This window comes from Eschrichtius robustus, chromosome 1, assembly GCF_028021215.1.
Source record: "Eschrichtius robustus isolate mEscRob2 chromosome 1, mEscRob2.pri, whole genome shotgun sequence".
NCBI classification, from domain to species: domain Eukaryota; kingdom Metazoa; phylum Chordata; class Mammalia; order Artiodactyla; family Eschrichtiidae; genus Eschrichtius; species Eschrichtius robustus.
Genome location: NC_090824.1, coordinates 158915747 through 158935946, shown reverse-complemented (window position 1 = coordinate 158935946; position 20200 = coordinate 158915747). Strand labels below are relative to the sequence as shown.

The window sequence follows — 20200 nt, the reverse complement described above, 5'->3', positions numbered from 1 at the left end:
CCTCGGCATCAGGGCCCTGAATTGGAGTCCTCGGAGCCAGTCCCCCAGGTGGCACACAGATCAAAGGCCACGTCCCTCCAACAGCCCAGACACGCGGGAGCCGGATGGACAGTCACCGGGTGGATGGCCACATTTGGGAAAGTGCCCGGTGATCAAGGAGGCAGAAGCCGGAACGAGGATTTAGCAGTCACGTGAGATTTGGGGAGCCGTGCGGCAAGGCTGGAATTCAGGTTGGGCAGTTCAGACCTGGGGGGGCAGGGGGGCTTCCCAGGAAGCCTCTGCGGCCAGGTCAGCGCAGTCTCTCGTCTCTGCAACGCCTGGCCCCAGGGCCAGGCTCAGGGGTCAAGCTCTGTAAATAATTGCCAACAAGGGAGGGACTCTCAGAGGCCTGAGCAGAGCAGGGACTTTGTCTTACAATAGAGAAAACTAAGTTGCAGAGGCGGGGAGAGGTGCCCTAGGGCAGGTGGTAGACTGGGGACCACCGTGTCCAGCCTGGACGTCGGGTCCAGCACTCTCCCGCCCCTCTGGGCTGCACACGGACACACACACCCCCCCTCAGGCGAACCTCTAACCTGGAGCTCAGTGCTCCGCGGTGGCAGGTTTGCACTGCGGGGACCCTGACGGGTCATCGGCCCGCAGTCCGCCTGGAGCTCGGGGGCCAGAGCAGCAAGGCCAGGCCCAGCCCCTGTGTCTTCCCTGCCCCAGCCCGGGAGCAGGGGCCTTGCCCGGGCAGCTCTGTTCACGTCACTCGGTGGCTTCCCTGGCTTTTTGCCAGGAGACGAGTGAGCAAGGGAGAGAGCAGTGCACTTGGACGGTAATTTACAATCCAGTGAAGCGTGAGATCGCAGCCTTCCTTTACCAGGTTATTAAGTACAAGATTGACTTGGAGCGGGGAGTGGGGGGAGTTTACACTTCTGAAAATAAAAATGAAAAAGAAGGGGTTTTTCTGGCCTCCTTACCAGCGGGAAGGAGGAAGCCCAGGCTTTTGGGGTCAGGACGCTGAATGCAGTTTGCTTTTTGGCCACTTTCTCTTGAGGCCTAGGGTCTTTGCCTGCCGTCTGGCTGAGCCTCATTCCCATAGTACCACAGCGGGGTCTTGGGTCATGCCATTGGCCAGACTTTAATTCAAGTGCTTTGGAATCCCCACATTCCAGCGGGTGACGAGCCTGTGTCTGTCTGCTCTGGGGACCCCCACTCGGAGCCCCAAGTCCCGGGCCTGGCAGAGGACGCCAGACGAGGGGGCAGGTGGAGCGTTTGCTGTGGCCCGGGAGCGTAGAGTCGCCTGTCGGGACCAGGGAGGCTCCGATGGCTGCAGGTTTTCCTGCTGCTTTGGTTGAGGCAAATCTGGATTGCTTTAGCGTCCCACTGTCACCCAGGACTTTGTCTTGGCTTCCCCTGGGGACCTCGGAATCGAGCAGGTGTCCAGAGGTGAGCCGCAGGCTAGCTGGCCTCATCTCCACACCGTGCTTATCGCGGCTGGGTCCGGAGGCCTCTGGAGAGCCCTGGATTTGCAGAACGTGTCTGTGCTGAGCGCTTGGGCTGTGACAGCAGTTCTTGGGGAACTTTCCAAGGGCAAGGGGTGTGAGGGGTGTGGCCAGGGCTGCTTGGAGCCCAGCTCAGGACAGGGCGCGCTGAGAGCAGAGGGGGGCGTAAGGCTCTGTTTGGGGTCTGTGGCTCCTTGGGAACGGCTTTCAAAAGTCCCCCTGCAGGAATCCCAGTCTCCTTGGGCGAATGGGGGGTAGAGATTGGGCTGGAACCAGACAGCCCACGAGGGAATTCCGGCTGCAGCGTGTGAGGCAGCCACTTTGCATCTCTGAGCCTTGGCTTCCCCGGCTGCAGAATGGGGCCACACAGTAGCAGCCCCGGGCAGTGGAATGCGTCCAGAGCACACGCTCCTTAGCACTGCCCTGCTGTCTTCTTAACCAGGCTGGGGACACTATTGCACGTTCTAGCAACCACGGGAGGCAGCTGCAGCTCGAGGTCACCCAAGGAGGCTCATATGGTGCAAAAGCGGTTGGTCTGAACCCCAGCCTCTACCATCTGAGTCATCCTTGGCTGGCAGATTGAGGGGTGGGGTTTGGGCTGGGTTTGGCAGAGCCGAGCAGAGAGCAGGGGTGGAGGGGGCGGGCCGGCCAGGCTTGGGGGCTGAGCGGGGAGCTGCGGGGGCGCCAGGCCCTGGCCCCTCTCACCTGTGGCCTTGTCCCCCGCCCCCCGGCAGGTTGGCTCAGCATGTCGGTCAGCGTCCATGAGACCCGCAAGTCGCGGAGCAGCACGGGCTCCATGAATATCACGCTGTTCCACAAGGCCTCGCACCCCGACTGCGTGCTGGCGCACCTCAACACGCTGCGCAAGCACCGCATGTTCACGGACGTCACGCTCTGGGCCGGCGACCGCGCCTTCCCCTGCCACCGCGCCGTGCTCGCCGCCTCCAGCCGCTACTTCGAGGCCATGTTCAGCCACGGCCTGCGGGAGAGCCGCGACGACACGGTCAACTTCCAGGAGAACCTGCACCCCGAGGTGCTGGAGCTGCTGCTGGACTTCGCCTACTCGTCCCGCATCGTCATCAACGAGGAGAACGCCGAGTCGCTGCTCGAGGCGGGCGACATGCTGCAGTTCCACGACGTGCGCGACGCGGCCGCCGAGTTCCTGGAGAAGAACCTGTTCCCGTCCAACTGCCTGGGCATGATGCTGCTGTCGGACGCCCACCAGTGCCGGCGGCTCTACGAGTTCTCGTGGCGCATGTGCCTGGTGCACTTCGAGGCCGTGCGGCAGAGCGAGGACTTCAACAGCCTGTCCAAGGACACCCTGCTGGACCTCATCTCGAGTGATGAGCTGGAGGCCGAGGACGAGCGCGTGGTCTTCGAGGCCGTCCTGCAGTGGGTCAGGCACGACCTGGAGCAGCGCAAGGCCCACCTGCCTGAGCTGCTGCGCAGCGTGCGGCTGGCCCTGCTGCCGTCCGACTGCCTGAAGGAGGCCGTGTCGGGCGAGGCCCTGCTCATGGCCGACGAGCGCACGCGGCTCATCGTGGACGAGGCGCTGCGCTGCAAGGCCCGCATCCTAGAGAACGACGGCGTGGTCACCAGCCCCTGCGCCCGGCCGCGCAGGGCCGGGCACACGCTGCTCATCCTCGGGGGCCAGACCTTCATGTGTGACAAGATCTACCAGGTGGACCACAAGGCCAAGGAGATCATCCCCAAGGCGGACCTGCCCAGCCCCCGCAAGGAGTTCAGTGCCTCGGCCATCGGCTGCAAGGTCTACGTGACCGGGGGCCGGGGCTCCGAGAACGGGGTCTCCAAGGACGTGTGGGTGTACAACACCGTCCACGAGGAGTGGTCCAAGGCGGCGCCCATGCTCATCGCCCGTTTCGGCCACGGCTCGGCCGAGCTGGAGAACTGCCTCTACGTGGTCGGGGGGCACACGTCCCTGGCTGGCGTCTTCCCGGCCTCGCCGTCTGTCTCCCTGAAGCAGGTGGAGAAGTACGACCCCGAGGCTAACAAGTGGACGATGGTGGCCCCGCTGAGGGATGGCGTCAGCAATGCCGCGGTCGTGAGCGCCAAGCTGAAGCTCTTTGTCTTCGGGGGGACCAGCATCCACCGGGACATGGTGTCCAAAGTCCAGTGCTACGACCCCGCAGAGAACCGGTGGACGATCAAGGCCGAGTGTCCCCAGCCTTGGCGGTACACCGCTGCCGCCGTCCTGGGCAGCCAGATCTTCATCATGGGAGGCGACACGGAGTTCACAGCCGCCTCGGCCTACCGCTTCGACTGCGAGACCAACCAGTGGACGCGGATCGGGGACATGACTGCCAAGCGCATGTCCTGCCACGCCCTGGCCTCGGGCAACAAGCTCTACGTGGTGGGGGGCTACTTCGGGACCCAGCGGTGTAAGACCCTGGACTGCTATGACCCCACCTCGGACACGTGGAACTGCATCACCACCGTGCCGTACTCGCTCATCCCCACGGCCTTCGTCAGCACCTGGAAGCACCTGCCCGCATGAGGCGCACCTGTAGAGCCCAACCAGGTGAGCCCCCGCACCCCAGGCCTGATCCCACTCCGGGTAAAGGCTGCATCTTGCGCGGAAGGCCGGGCGAGACAGGCCAGCAGGTGACTGGGGGCTCTGGGACCGACCCTTTTTCAACTCTGGAGCCAGAGCCTGGCTCTGCCCCTTACTTGCAGTTGATCTTGAGCAAAACACATAACCCCTCTGCCAAATGGGGGTGACAATCTTAGACTGGGGCGGTGGTTCCCAGGCATGGCCGCAGGTCAGAGTCCCCGGGAGGTCTTTTGACAATCCTGTGTGGAGTCTAGGCCAACCTGTGAAGTCTGAGGGCACAGTCTCCACGCAAGGGCACCCTCCCTCTGGCACCAGCTGCGAGGTCGGGGTTGCCCAGAACCGTCTCAGATCCAGCACTCACTGGAAGGACTCATGAATGCACTGAAGGCATGTGTGCACGGTTATGGTTTATTATGGGCAAAGGATACAGATTAAGATCAGAGGGCAGAGATGCATGGGTCAGAGTCCTGGACTGGGGTCCAAATGCAAAGCATCCCTTGTCCACTCCCCATGGAGTTGGGACACCGTTACTCTCGCAGCATCAGCGAGTGACGGCACGCACGGAATGCTGCCCGCCAGGGGAGCTCACAAAAGCTGCGATGTCCAGAATTTTTAGCAGGGCTCCATCACGTGGGCATGACCGATTGATCATGTCCCCGTGGTTACTCTCAAGTCAGCTGGTCCAGCGTGACCCAAAGCCCCCACCCTAAACAAAGACACTCCTGTCAGGTGTTGACCCAGATCACCTCCCAGAAGCCAAGGACAAAGGCCAGATCTCTGTTGGGGCAAGGCCACAAATTCCGTCCTGCTCAAATCCTTAGCCCAGGCCTCGCGCTAGGCCATTCGGGGCCTCTGGGGCCCAGGCCTCAGTAGCCGTTATAGCTCCAGGTGAGTCCAGTGTGCAGCCAAGGTGCGAGCCCTACCCTGGGGGGCCCATGAGAAGCAACAGGAGGGGAGTGGATGGAGGGCTCAAAGGGAGGCGGGAGCTGGCGCCCTGGGGCCGGGTGCCACTGTGGACATCTGGTGGTTCCAGGGCTCTGGGACCAGACGGCCCTGGGATTGGGTCCTGCCTCTCCTGGGGGCAGCTGTGTGCTCACTGGTGTGCGAGGGAACCTCTTGTCTCCCATCCCTCCGCAAGATGGAGAGAAGGCCGTCCTCAGAGCGGGCGTCACGATTACGTGAGGGAACAGCCCCCCAGCAGGGCTTGCTGCAGTGCTGCCCCAGTTACCCCGAGTTATCTTGCTCTCTGTTCTTAGCGCCAGCATTATATGAAATCATTGCCTGAAAAGGGAAGGTGACAGTGGATGCCAGGGGCAAAGGGACACATTCAGGCGCTCTTTCCTCTGGGTGACAGAGGAACAGGGAGACAGGAGGAGGGACTTGCCCAGGTCCCAGGACGGGTGCAGAGTCAGGGGAAGGGAGAGGGCGGAAGGAAGGACCAGCATGTCCTGGAGGGCCTCTTCTGAGGGGTGGGTGGGATCTTTCCTGCAGCCCCGCTGGGGCAGGATCCACAGCAGGCACTGAGGTTGGATTAGGGTGTCCTGAGCCAGCCTGGCAGGGGCGCAGGGGCAGGGGCTGGAATGGAGTGGTGGACTCGTGGGCACTGGAGAAGGTCGTCCACGGTCAGGTCCCAACTCTTAGCCCTCCTCGGGTCCTTGGCCCTTGGGGCGGTGAGGTCCCGGGACCCCCGGTGGATGGGAGTCAGGAGGCATAGGTCCTGGGGGCTCTAAGAAGCAGGGTTGGTGGGAGATCCCAGGGTCACGCAGGGGGAGCCTTCCCACCCAGCCCCGGCTGTCCTGTACACCGAGGTGCTTCTCTGCCCGGCTGGCCCAGCCCCTCCCTGCCCGCACCTGCCTTGTGCTCCTGCCGCCCTGAGGAGCCAGCCCCGTGCCGTTCAGGTCACAGGAACCCCGTCAGGAGCTGGCCAGAGCTGAAAAATTAATTTCCTCAATGACCTGGCGGCTGCTGACAAGAACGCTGAAAGCTCTACACGGCGGAAGCAATCATACTTAGCTGGGATTGCTTCTGAATGGAATCTGATGTTTCAGCTATTAAATCAAATCCAGCCGTGCCTTCGAGGCCCTTAAAGAGATATGTCTGCTGGCAGGCAAGGCAGGACCCAGCGAAGGCATCAGATGCGCCATACAGGGTGTTTGGCCTCATAAAGGCCAGCCTGGATGAGAATAGGCTTTGTTCTCTTTTAAGGTTTCTCTGTTTTGTTTTAATGTGCTCTCTTCCTCTTTGGGAGAAAAATCTGACCAGCAAAATATCTTGGTCCTGAGGAATAGGCTTCAAAGAGAACACTGGCGTTTCCTTGTTGAGTCCCTGTTCCCACACTCTGGGAACTTAGGCTGGTCACCTGTGGGGCCCAAAGGCTCCTCCCATCTCAGGCCACCCAACCCAGGCCAGGTGGCTCTGACCCTGTCTGGTGTTTGCCCATCCCCGGGACCCGGGAGGGCAGTTCTTCCCCAAGCGGGAGAGGGTGGGGGGTAGGTCAGCCGGACCCGACCCAGTGAGCCCTTTACTTTTCCAGGACTTCCCCCCATTTCAGGGACCGTGGAAGGGTCGGCTCTGACTCTTGCTGGCTGCTTGACCCTGGTTGCTTAACTTCTCTGAGCTTCAGCTTTCTCATCTGGAAAACGGGAATAAACTCACAGTAGTTGAGGAGGAGAGACCAAGTGAGGGGCTGGGTTCAGAGTCCGCCTTTATATGAGGTTGCGAGGAGGAGGGGATGGTGGTGATAATGGTTTCGGGATGCTTTGGGCGCATGCATGTCCCTGGGCCAGCCCTTCCTTCTGGAAGGGTCCATCCCTCACGGTCGGGATCGCACTTGCCATTGCCTGGCTGAGTGCCACACGGGCCTTGTTCCTTCCGTGCTCCCCAGCCCACAGCGTGGGTGCTGTGGTCTCAGGAATGAGTATGTGGCGGGCACTGGGGTAGGAAGCTGATGCCTGGGTCCGTCCGGCCCTCCCTCAGCTCCTGGGAAGTGGGGCTTTGTGGCAGGAAGGCTCCCTCGTTCTGCTGCTGCTGGGGCAGTCGCCACAGTGCTGCCAGGACCCGCTGGAGGAGCAGCCCTCACTCGGAAGGCCGCAGACCAGGTCTTGAGGGTGGTCCTGAGCCGGGGGGCTGCGGCAGGTGGGGGGATGGGTGGGACCTGTGACAGCAGGGGTGGGTAAGGGGCTGGGCCCATGCACCCTCGACAAGGCTGCAGGTCGTGACGAGCAGAGATTAGCACGCCTGCTGCCCCTCCGGCATGGGCCCCCCACTCTCCACCCAGCCTGGCTGCCAGCCGGAAGTCCCGTGCCAGGGCCAGAGAATGGGGTCTGTACCCAGTGCGTCCCCCGAGTGCCCCTCCCTGCTCTACTGTCCCAGTCCCTGCTGCAGGCATAGGACCAGCCTGGGGTCCTGTCTGCAGTGCCTCTCTGGTCCCCGAACCCCACGTCCATCTCTTAAGACTCCACTTAACTTCAGGAACCACCAGCCAGAGCCCTGCGCTCTGCACCCCCTCCCCATCACCCTGAGTGACTTCCCCCGTTCGTCCCCAAGTGCTTTGTTTCCCCATCTCGGACACCACTCGTGAGCTCTGGGTGGTGCCTGCATCCACGCCAGGTGCCCCAGTCGTGAGCTCATTTAACCCTCTCAGAAGCATTTGTCACCGGTGCTGCTGTTACGGAGCTGGCACCTGAGACTCAGCGTAGGTGGCTGGCATCACGCTAACAGCTGGTGAGGGTTGGAGTGGGATCTGAGCCCTGGAGCTGCCTCAGGCCTGCAGGCGTCTCTGGAGACCTGGGCACTGGGCACCCCACATCTGCACCCTGGTGCCGAGTGCGGGCCACACAGGTGCTGCCCAGCAGTGGGGGTGGAGTGCTGTGCTGGAAGCTGAACGCCGGCAGGACCTCCAGGGCCAGCCCTTAGCTCCCGTGTCACATCCGATCCTTGTCCCTAGGTGACAGCGGCCAGCGGTGGCAGGAGGCCCCTGGAGCTGGGGTGGGCGCCCATCTCCCCGGGCTACCCGCCAAGTGTAGACTAGCTGTGAACGTTCTTTTCTCTTGTTCTCTCCCGCTGAGCTCCCACCTCCCCCAGCCTGCCTCTGGCCTGAGGGCTTCAGAACATCGGGGCAGGGGTCCAGGTTGCCAGGAGCCGTCTTCTCCTTATGGGCATTTTTGGAACCCAGACACTTGGGGTGCCGGGGCACGGGCTCCAGCCCCTCTCTGGGAAGGGCTGAGCCCGTCAGTCCCCTGGGGGGCCCTGCAGGGGACTCAGTTGCCACCAGAGGAGGGCTGATTCAGCACATCCTGTCCTGCCTTAAGAGAGATTGTGGCCGAGAGGCAACCCCGGAGCACAGGATTCAGGGCTGGGCTGGTGTGGCCGGGGGTGGGGGTGCTCGGGGCAGGAGGGCAGGCCTTTTGCAACACCCCGCGTCCACCCATCCGCCCGCGCACCCACGGCCTCCCGTTCTGCCCATGTTCACCAGGGCCGCCCTGTGCCAGGCCCGCGATGGGGACGGCATTAGTGGCTGTGGTCCGCACGGCAGGCCCCCACCAGCACGCCACGGGACAGCGAGGGCATTCACGGGGCTGGCCAGGGCCACTGTGCACGGGCGGTGGGCTAGACAAGTGTCCTGTTGACTGAAAAAAAAATGCACAACCTAAAGGTTGAGAATTATGTTTTATTTGGCGGACAAAACTGAGGACTTAAGCCTGAGACACAGCCTCTCGGATAGCTCTGAGGGGCCGCTCCCAAGAGACAGGGGGGAGCCAGCACATATAGGAGTTCTTGCAACGAAGATCAGGTAGTCAGAACATCAGAAGAATATTGTTAAAGAAACCAGACATCTCAAGTTAAGGAATTTGGCGCTTCTCTGTGTATGGGAAGATGCAAGAGTCTGGGCTCACTGAATTCATTCCTTTAAGATGCACTTCAGCTGTCAGGGGTCCAGTATCCTGTGCTTTCGAAACATCCTGAGTCTCCTCAGGGCGCACCGTCGGGGGCAGCTGCAACATCCTTTGTTTACTGACGTGGCGGGCACCATTTTTTCATTGATACATGGTCCCATTTCACAGATGAGGAAACCAGGCCTCAGAGAAGCAACTGCCAGAAATCAGGGTGGCGCAGACCAGGATGGCCATGGGACGCGCCTGAGTGATCCGGGCAGTGTGGCTCCCCAGCTCCTCTGCCTTCAGGGTGCCACCTCTTCCTCAGCAACTCGGGACAGCCCAGAAGGGCCACCCCCCAGGTCAGGATCCCACAGCCCCTCACCCCTGGCACAGGGGGCTCTGAGGCTTGGCTTGGGGCCTGCCCCGAGGGGAACCCCATGTCTGCTTGGTGTTCTGGCGGGGGGGGGGGTGGGGTGCGGGGGCAGGCCCCCAAGCTTTGGGTTCACCACCTTAGAGCTTCTCAGGATGTTTAGGGGCCTGTGAGGAGCTTGGAGGGATTTGGGGGCCCTTCACCAGCCCCACTGAGAACACAGTGGTCGCCTTGCCCAGCCCACACGCATCTGGGAGCTTGCTGACCCCCTGGGCTCGACCAGCTTCCAGCAGAGCTTGAGTCCGCCTTCCAGACGCCTTGGGAATGAGGGGCGCATCCCACTTGAAGGAAACAGGTCCACAGGTCCCAGTGCTTGCTTGAATTTTTTTCATTATAATGTTACTTAAATACGTACAGACTTACAACTAGATGTAAGCTCCCTGTGTTTGTAGCTCTTTCACAGCTGCAAAGCTAACAATTGTACAGGTGAAATACACCCAAAGACGTGAGACCGAGAATGCGGTCTCCGCTAACTGATGCTTTGTGGAAGTTGTGTTGCCTCCCTCTGCCTCTTGGATGGCTGGATATGCAGGTTTGTGGGGAGCTCAGCCCGCCTGTGCAGGGGACTCCTTCTCTTTTCTTTTTTGAAGCCACCATGAGACCCCTTTGGGCAGCTTGGTGTGGGTGGAGGCGGGGGGACATATCTGTGTCCCCTGGCACAAACCTGCCTCCTTGGTCTAGGGCTGCCTCTTGAGCCCGTGGCACTCAGAGAGCTGGCCAGAGTAAGTGTGCCGTCTGGCACTGTGGATGGGTGGGGAGTGGGGAACGCCCTTGGCAAGAACCCCCAGCTCCCTCCCCCGGTCCTCCAGAGAACCTGTTTCTAAAATAGAATCCCACAGGGGTGTGTCTGCCTGTGGAGGCTGAGTGGGCAGTCCGCCCATCGCTGTCCTGAGTGTTCCCCGCTCCCCACCCCTCTAGGTGCTTCCTGGGCCTGCTGTATCCTTTCTCCACTAGGTGATCAACTCAGGAGCTGCTACCCCAGCCAAGGGCACCACCTCCTGGACACAGGTCCACGGCCACATCTCTGCTTGGAGTCGGGCTAGGTTATGCCGAGCTGTCGCTGTGGGTTGGGCTTTAGAAATGATCACACTGGCCAGCTGCGTTTTCTTCGTCGCTTCCAGGACGTTCTACACTAAGCCTTTCACGTGCATTAGATGGCTCCATCCTTCTCTGGGAGAAGGCAGGTATCTGTCCTCATTTTCCACAGGAAAATGCGAAGCTCAGAGCAGATGCCACACTGATTGAGAACCCAGCACTGGAGTGTGAGCTTCATGACCGTGGGGACCGTCTGACCTCATTCACCACTGCATCTGTCCTGCAGGGTCTGGGTTGATAGGCTGTGCAGTAAATATTTGTCGAGCGCAGGAATGAATGCGTTGGCTGCTGCCCACAGCTGTACTGTTCTTCCTGGTGACCTGACTGGCCGTGACCATGTCTGCTCCCCCTGCTCTCTGACCATGTCTGCCCTCCCTCTCTCACCATTTCCACCTCACTGGCCTACATTCAGATCCTCAAAAATATCAATACCAGATTCCTACCCCCAGGCCTTTGCACATGCCATTCCTTCTGCCTGGAGTGCTTTTTGCCTTTCTGGCAAACTCCTGTCTGTCCTGCAGGTCTCAGGTTAAATATTACCTCCTTCCCATACCCTCCACCAAAGTAAAAGAAAGTCCTCTTTCTAATCTCTAATTTTTTTTTCTTTTTTTATTATATATTCTATTTTATTATTTTTTAAAATTTTATTTTATATTGGAGTATAGTTGATTAACAATGTTGTATTAGTTTCAGGTGTACAGCAAAGTGATTCAGTTATACACATACTTGTGTCTATTCTTTTTCAAATTCATTTCCCATTTGGATTATTACAGAATATTGAGCAGAGTTCCCTGTGCTGTACAGTAGGTCCTTGTTGGTTATCTATTTCAAATATAGTAGTGTGTACATGTCAACCCCAAACTCCCAGTCTGTCCCTCCCCCAGCCCTTCCCCCACTCCCAGTAACCATAAGTTTGTTCTCTAAGTCTGTGGCTCTGTTTTGTAAATAAGTTCATTTGTATCACTTTTTTAGATTCTGCATATTAGCGATATCATATGTTTGTCTTTCTCTATCTGACTTATTTCACTTAGTATGATAATCTCCAGGTCCATCCATGTTGCTGGAAAAGGCATTATTTTATTCTTCTTAATGGCTGAGTAATATTCCATTACATTTACGTACCACATCTTTACCCATTCATTTGTTGATGGATATTTAGGTTGCTTCCGTATTCTGGCTATTGTAAACAGCGTTGCAATGAACATTGGGGTGCATGTATCCTTTCGAACCATGTTTTTCTCCAACTATATGCCCAAGAGTGGGATTACTGGATCATACGGTAGTTCTATTTTTAGTTTCTTAAGGAACCTTCATACTGTTCTTCATAGTGGCTGTACCAATTTACATTCCCACCAACAGTGTAGGAGGGTTCCCTTTTCTCCACACCCTCTCCAGCATTTATTGTTTGTAGACTTCAGTGATGGCCATTTTGACTGGTGTGAGGTGATATTGTAGTTTTGATTTGCATTTCTATAATAATTAGTGATGTTGACCATCTTTCCATGTGCTTTTTGACCATCTGTATGTCTTCTGTGGAGAAATGTCTATTTAGGTCTTCCGCCCATTTTTTGATTGGCTTGTTTTTTTGATATTGAGCTGCATGAGCTGTTTGTAAATTTTGGAGATTAATTCCTTGTCGGTTGCATCCTTTGCAAGTATTTTCTCCCATTCTGTGGGTTGTCTTTACGTTTATGGTTTCCTCTGCTGTGCGAAAGCTTTTAAATTTGATTAGGTCCCATTTGTTTATTTTTGTTTTTATTTCCATTACTCTGAGAGACGGATTGAAAAAGATACTGCTGTGATTTATGTCAAAGAGTGCTCTGCCTATGTTTTCCTCTAAGAGTTTTATAGTATCCGGACTTACATTTAGGTCTTTAATCCATTTTGAGTTTCTTTTTGTGTATGGTGTTAGGGAGTGTTCTAACTTCATTCGTTTACATGTAGCTGTCCAGTTCTCTCAGCACCACTTATTGAAGAGGCTGTCTTTTCTCCATTGTATATTCTTGCCTCCTTGATCATAGATTAATTGACCGTAGGTGCATGGGTTTATTTCTGGGCTTTCTATCCCATTCCATTGAGCTATATTTCTGTTTTTGTGTCAGTACCATACTGTTTTGATGACTGTAGCTTTGTAGTATAGTCTGAAGTCAGGGAGTCTGATTCCTCCAGCTCCATTTTTCTTTCTCAGGATTGCTTTGGCTATTTGGGGTCTTTTATGTCTCCATACAAATTTTAAAAAAATTTTGTTCTAGTTCTGTGAAAAATGCCATTGGTAATTTGATAGGGATCGCATTGAATCTGTAGATTGCCCTGGGTAGTATACTCATTTTGACAGTATTGATTCTTCCAATGCAAGAACATGGTGTATGTCTCCATGTGTTTGTGTCAGCTTTGATTTCTTTCATCAGCATCTTATAGTTTTCAGAGTACAGGTCTTTTGTCTCCTTAGGTAGGTTTATTCCTAGGTGTTTTATACTTTTTGATGTGATGGTAAATGGGATTGCTTCCTTAATTTCTCTTTCTGGATCTTTTGTTGTTAGTGTATAGAAATGCAACAGTTTTCTGTGTATCGATTTTCTATCCTGCAACTTTACCAGATTCATTGATGAGTTCTAGTAGTATTCTGGTAACATCTTTAGGATTTTCTCTGTATAGTATCATGTCATCTGCAAACAGTGACAGTTCTTTTCCATCTTGGATTCCTTTTATTTCTTTTTCTTCTCTGATTGCCGTGGCTAGGACTTCCAAAACTGTGTTGAATAATAGTGGCGAGGGTGGACATCCTTGTCTTGTTCCTGATCTTAGAGGAAATGCTTTCAGTTTTTCACCGTTGAGAATGATGTTAGCTGTGGGTTTGTTGTATATGGCCTTTATTATGTTGAGGTATGTTCCCTTTATGCCCACTTTCTGGAGAGTTTTTTTTTTTTTTTTTATCATAAATGGGTGTTGAACTTTGTCAAAAGCTTTTTCTGACTCTATTGTAATGATCATATGGTTTTTATTCTTCAGTTTTTTAATGTGGTGTATCACACTGATTGATTAGCGGATATTGAAGAATCTGGGCATCCCTGGGATAAATCCCACTTGATCATGGTGTATGATCCTTTTAATGTATTGTTGGATTTGGTTTGCTTGTATTTTGTTGAGTATTTCTGCATCTATGTTCATCAGTGATATTGGCCTGTAATTTTCTTTTTTGTGGTATCTTTGGTTTTGGTATCAGGGTGATGGTGGCCTCATAGAATGAGTTTGGGAGTGTTCCTTTTTCTGCAGTTTTTTAGATTAGTTTCAGAAGGATAGGTGTTAACTCTTCTCTAAATGTTTGATAGAATTTGCTTATGAAGCCATCTGGTCCTGGACTTTTGTTTGTTAGGAGTTATTTAATCACAGTTTCAATTTCAGTACTTGTGATCAGTCTGTTCATATTTTCTATTTCTTCCTGGTTCAGTCTGGGAGATTGTACCTTTCTAAGAATTTGTCCATTTCTTATAGGTCACCCATTTTATTGGCATATAGTTGCTTGTAGTAGTCTCTTATGATCCTTTGTATTTCTTTGGTGTTGGTTGTAACTTCTCCTTTTGCATTTCTAATTTTATTGATTTGAGCCCTATTCCTTTTTTTCTTGATGAGTCTGGCTAAAGGTTTATCAATTTTGTTTATCTTTTCAAAGAACCAGCTTTTAGTTTCATCGATCTTTTCTATTGTTTTCTTCATCTCTATTTCATTTATTTCTGCTCTGATCTTTATGATTTCTTTCCTTATACTAACTTTAGGTTTTGTTTGTTCTTCTTTCTCTAGTTGCTTTAGGTGTAAGGTTAGGTTTTTTGTTTGAGATTTTTCTTGTTTCCTGAGGTAAGATTGTATTGCTATAAACTTCCCTCTTAGAACTGCTTTTACTGCATCCCATTGGTTTTGGATCATCGTATTTTCGTTGTCATTTGTCTCTAGGTATGTTTTGATTTCCTCTTGGATTTCTTCTGTGATCCATTGGTTGTTTAGTGGCATATTGTTTAAGCCTCCACATGTTTGTGTTTTTTACAGTTTTTTTTTCCTGTAATTGATTTCTAATCTCATAGCATTGTGGTTGGAAAAGATGCTTGATACGATTTCAGTTATCTTAAATTTACCAAGGCTCACTTTGTGGCCTAGCATGTGATCAATCCTGGAGAATGTTCCATGTGCACTTGAGAAGACTGTGTATTCTGTTGCTTTTGAACAGAATACTCTATAAATTAAGTCCATCTGGTCTAATGTGTCATTTAAGGCCTGTGTTTCCTTATTGATTTTCTGTCTGGATGATCTCTCCAATGATGAAAGTGGGGTGTTAAAGTCCCACACTATTATTGTTACTGTTGATTTCTTCTTTTATGGCTGTTAATATTTGCCTTTTCTCCTCCCTTCACTTTCAGTTTGTATGTGTCCCTAGATCTGAAGTGGGTCTCTGGTAACATATATATGGGTCTTGTTTTTGTATCCAGCCAGTCTTTGTCTTTTGGTTGGAGCATTTAATCCATTTACGTTTAAGGTAATTATCAATATGTCCTTATTGCCATTTTGTTGATTGTTTTGGATTTGTTTTCCTAGTTCTTTTATCTTCCTCTGTTGTTTTCTTGTGATTTGATGACTAACGTTAGTGTTGTGTTGTATTCCTTTTTCTTGTTTGTGTATTGTAGATTTTTGGTTTGCAGTTATCGTGAGGTTTTGAAATAGCAGTCTGTATATAAACAAGATTGTTTTAAGTTCCTGTTCTTTTAATTTCAAATGCATTTCCAATATTCTGCATTTGTGCTCTCCCCTTCTCACAGTTGCTGGCTTTGATATCATATTTGTGTGTAGATGACTTCCTGCCTTTACTGTATGTTTGCCTTTATCGGTGAGCTTTTCCATTTGTAATTTTCTTATTTCTAGTTGTGGCCTTTTCTTTTCCACCTAGAGAAGTTCCTTTAGCATTTGTTGCACAGCTGGTCTGGTGGTGCTGAATTCTCTTAGCTTCTGCTTGTCTGTAAAGCTTTTGATTTCTCTGTCGAATCTGAATGAGAGCCTTGCTGGGTAGAGTATTCTTGGTTGTAGGTTCTTCCCTTTCATCACTTTAAATATATGGTGCAACTCCCTTCTGGCCTACAGAGTTTCTGCCAAACAATCAGCTGGTAACCTTATGGGAGGTACCTTGTATGTTATGTGTCGTTTTTCCCTTGTTGTTTTTAATACTTTTTCTTTGTCTTTAATTTTTGTCAGTTTGATTACTATGTCTCTCGGCGTGTTCCTCCTTGGATTTATCCTGCCTGGGACTCTCTGTGCTTCCTGGACTTGGGTGACTGTTTCCTTTGCCATGTTAGGGAAGTTTTCAGCTATTATCTCTTCAAATATTTTCTCAGGTACTTTCTCTCCCTCTTCTCCCTCTGCAACCGCTATAATGCAAATGTTGGTGCGTTTCATGTTGTCCCATAGGTCTCTTAGACTGTCCTCATTTCTTTTTTTTTTTTTTTTAAAGATTTATTTATTGATTGATTGATTGATTACTATGTTGGGTCTTCGTTTCTGCGCTAGGGCTTCCTGTAGTTGCGGCAAGCGGGGGCTACTCTTCATCGCGGTGCGCGGGCCTCTCACTATCGTGGCCTCTTTTGTTGCGGAGCACAGGCTCCAGACGCGCAGGCTCAGTAGTTGTGGCTCACGGGCCTAGTTGCTCTGTGGCATGTGGGATCTTCCCAGGCCAGGGCGCGAACCCGTGTCCCCTGCATTAGCAGGCAGATTCTCAACCACTGCGCCACCAGGGAAGCCCTGTCCTCATTTCTTTTCATTCTTTTTTCTTTATTCTCCTCTGTGGCAGTGATTTCCACCATTCTGTCTTCCAGCTCACTTCTCTGTTCCTCTGTCTCAGTTATTCTGCTATTGATTCCTTCTGGTGTATTTTTCATTTCAGTTATTATATTGTTCATCTCTGTTTGTTCTTTAGTTCTTCTAGGTTTTTGTTAAACATTTCTTGTATCTTCTCGATCTGTACCTCCTTTTTCTGAGATCTTGGATCATCTTTACTATCATTACTTTGAATTCTTTTTTGGGTAGACTGCCTGTCTCCACTTCACTTACTTTTTCTTCTGGGGTTTAATCTTATTCCTTCATCTGGGACATATTCCTCTGCCATCTCATTTTGTCTAGCTTTCTGTGATTGCAGTTTCTGTTTCACAGGTTGTAGTTCTTCTTGCTTCTGCTCTCTGCCCCCCAGTAGATGAGGCTGTCTAAGAGGCCTGTGAAGGCTTCCTGGTGAGAGGGACTGGATCCTGCCCACTGGTGGGTGGAGCTGGGTCTTGTCCCTCTGGTGGGCAGGGCCATGTCAAGGGGTGTGTTTAGCAGACAACTGTGTGCTCAGGAAGACTCTAAGCAGCCCACCTGCTTATGGGTGAGGCTGTGTTCCCACCTTGTTGGCCATTTGGTGTGAGGCGTCCCAGCACTGGAGCCCACAGGCTGTTGGGTGGGGCCAGGTCCTAGTGAGGAAATGGTGGCCTCTGGGAGGGCTCATGCCAATGAGCACTCCTCAGAACTATCGCTGCCAGTGTCTTTGTCCCCACAGTGAGCCACAGCCCCCTGCCTCCACAGAAGACCCTCCAGTACCAGCAGGTAGGTCTGGCCCAGGCTCTTATGAGGTTACTGCTTTTTTTCTGTATCCTGCTTCGCATGAGACCTTGTCTGCACCCTCAAGAGTATAGGTTCTGTTTCCCCCAGTCCTGTGGAATTCCTGTGATCAAACCCCGCTAACCTTCAAAGCCAGATTCTCTGGGGGCTTTTCCTGTTGCCAGACCCCCAGGCCGGGGAGCCCGACATGGGACTCAGAACTTTCACTCCTGTGGGAGAACTTCTGTGGTATAATTATTTTCCAGTTTGTGGGTTGCCCACTGGCGGGCGTGGTATTTGAATTTATCGCAATTGTGCCTCTCCTACCATCTCTTTGTGGCTTCTTCTTTGTCTTTGGATGTAGGATATGTTTTTTGGTAGGTTCCAGCATTTTTTGTCAATGGTTGTTAAGCAGTTGTGATTTTGGTGATTTTGTAAGAAGAGGTGAGCTCACATCCTTCTGCTCCGCCATCTTGTCTCCGTCTCCTCTAATCACTGTTTTATACGCTACTTTCTTCCATGTTTTATTGGCTCCTTTTTTCCCTTTGCACTTAGTTCAGTTTCACTTGTTCATAGGTTGCCGGTACAGAGGCCTCTCACCCAGGACTTCAGACAAGCATTCCTAGTGTGAAATGGCTCTCTAATCTCTAACTTTTTATTTTTCACATATAGCTCTTTTGTGAGTGTGTGATGGCTGTATACATTTATTCGAACAAGCTTGCAGTTTCTCCCACTGAAGGATGATCCATGGAGACAGCAGTAGCCGTGTCTGCCCTTCCTGTTTCCCCAGGCCTGGCACGGTGCCTGCCGGTTTGAGGGTGCTCGGGTACACATGGCTGGAGAGGCCGAATGGACCCATGAATAGTTCCCATATGCTAGGTGAGGAAAGCATGCCTCAGGAAGGTTACGGAACTATTCGGGGCTGCACTGCTGGTAAACGAGAGAGCACCGTTCTCACACCCAGGCCTTCCACTCAGGGCCTGAGCTCCAGCCCTTCCCTGTGGCCTCTTGATCATCATCTGGTTCCAGGTTAGGACAGAACATTGTCGGCATGATTCACATTCTCTCTCTCTCGCTCCTCCACAGACGCTGTGTGTTTCTCCCCACCCCACGGCTGCAGCCCTCACTGTTGCACGGTGGCCCTGACCCTGTCTGCCATGGCGGGAAGCTCAGCCCGGCCCCAGGCCAGTACTCCGAGCAGCCGGAAACCGGCCCCACCAGCTCTGGGCGGCTTCGGGGGCTGCTCTGAGCTTCAGAGAAGAAAATCCGTCTCCAGCGCCCTGTGTGTCTGGCCGAGGCCTTTCCTGCTTTGCAGTGGTTTGCCGGGGAGAGGACCTTTCAAGGGGGGCGTGGACGGACGCCAGGACTCCCTCAGCCTCGGGGAGAAGGACACGTTTGCAGAGCTTTGAGGTCGCCTATTTCAGCAAGTTCTGGACTGGGATGGGGGGCTGGGTGGGTGTGGGGGGTGTCCCTGAAGGGGTGGGTGTGGCAGCACTGACAGCATGGTCTTTGGCTCAGGGCTTCCCTATTGGTGTTGTAATGTCTCCCCACAGATGATGTCCCAGGCCTCTGGGAAACAGGTGCATCGGGGCTGAGAGCCAGATTGTGCCGCGGAGAAAGTCGGCACGTTAAGGGAGGGAACCCTTCAGTGACGCCCACCAGTCTCCATTAGCAAATGACACCCAGACCCCCAGGGTTAATAGGCCCCTCCCCAGAGTCGGGCCTTGCCCCCAGTGACCTCACCACCTCCTGGTCAGGCCAGCTACGCCCTAGGATACTGTGCCTAGGTGCAGATGCCCGTGGAGACCAGGGGATGCCCCATCACCTCCCCTCAGAGCCCAGCCCAAGAGGCAGCAATGACCCCATCTCCTGACAGGAGCACGGTCACCCTAGAATATGGCGCTACCCTCCAAGACCAGCAACAGATATGAGCTGGGGACCACAGAGGGACTCCAGGGTGCCCACTATAGATCCCACCAGGGCCGGACACATCTCAACTTGGAGGATGACAAGGCCCATGATGCCGGCCCCCCATCCAGTGCCCGCTGTCCTCTGACATCTTGCCCTTCCAGCTGGTAATGGGATCTGGCCCCTTTGCCCCCTGAGCTCAAAAACAATGGTCCCAAGAAAACTGCCAACCATTTGTTCATTTCTTCCACCTCCCAAGTCATTGGGTACCTCACAGGTACAACCTCAGCATCTGGGGTTCTGGAGAGGTTGGCTCCTGCCAGCAGCCCTCCTCACACCTAGTGTTAGAGTTTCTGGGCTGGTCCTTCGCTTGCCCCAGTGCAAGGCCATGAGCTGCCACTTGGGAAAAAGTCAAAAGCAGACGGCACATCTCCAGGTTCTTTGGACCCCACAGACCCCGCCTGTATGAGAGGCCAACCTCTTGCTCTCGGTGCTTCATCTCAGCCACCTAGAAGCCAGGTGGCTAGTCCCAGGAGGCTCAGCCTGAGATGTGGGGAGGCCCTGGGGCTGGTGGGGAAGCAGCAGCCCCAGGTCCAGAGCCCACACTGCCTGGAGGGGCCCCTGTGGCCTGTTGCATTGCCGAGCCGAGTTAAGCACAGATCTCACAGCACAGAGGACCTCACAGTGGTGCTTTTCCCAAAAGTTGTGTTGCTTTTATCCGTTTTTAACTTAATAAAAGAGTTGAGAAAAATCTTGCTTTCTTTGGGTGCTGGGGCCAGTTTTGTGGGACATTAAGGCACAAGCAGACTGATTTCCACCCCACCAGCCAGGGCTCACAGTCTGCCCCTCTGGGGGGGTTGAGAGAGATTCACCTTCCTCAAGCACCCGCAAGCATGCAGAGGAGAGGGCTGCCTGTCCTCAGATTGATTGTTTCAGCAGCAGAAGCCTTTACACTGATTCTCATGCATAGAATCCTGAGCACTTTTTTCCTGAAAAATCCGTGCATGGGTGAACTCTAACTTGAAGATGTAATTCCATTGATTTCCATGTGTTCTTTTGGGTGCTGTGAACCCCCAGTTGACACTCAATCGTGTAAAAATAACACAAGCAGCGTTAAGGCAGGCATCAATACTCCAGTGGCTAGCATCAGTTATCACGACACAAATGCTAATGGTCGTGTTCACCTGCTCTCTTTTCACACATTTTCACAGCTATTATGAACCAT

At 53.2% G+C, this 20200-nt stretch overlaps 1 protein-coding gene across 2 annotated transcripts in view; it reads left to right on the top strand.

The window, feature by feature from the left end:
- The window catches only part of KLHL25 (kelch like family member 25), a 47687-nt gene extending 29214 nt beyond the window's left edge, over positions 1–18473 (top strand). For both annotated transcript variants that reach the window (XM_068537599.1, XM_068537606.1), the window contains exons 2-3: positions 2219–4023; positions 18154–18473. In XM_068537599.1, coding sequence (XP_068393700.1) covers positions 2230–3999 — 1770 coding nt within the window. In that variant the 5' untranslated portion in view covers positions 2219–2229 and the 3' untranslated portion in view covers positions 4000–4023; positions 18154–18473. The remainder of the gene's footprint in view (positions 1–2218; positions 4024–18153) is intronic.
- Positions 18474–20200: the final 1727 nt, after the last annotated feature.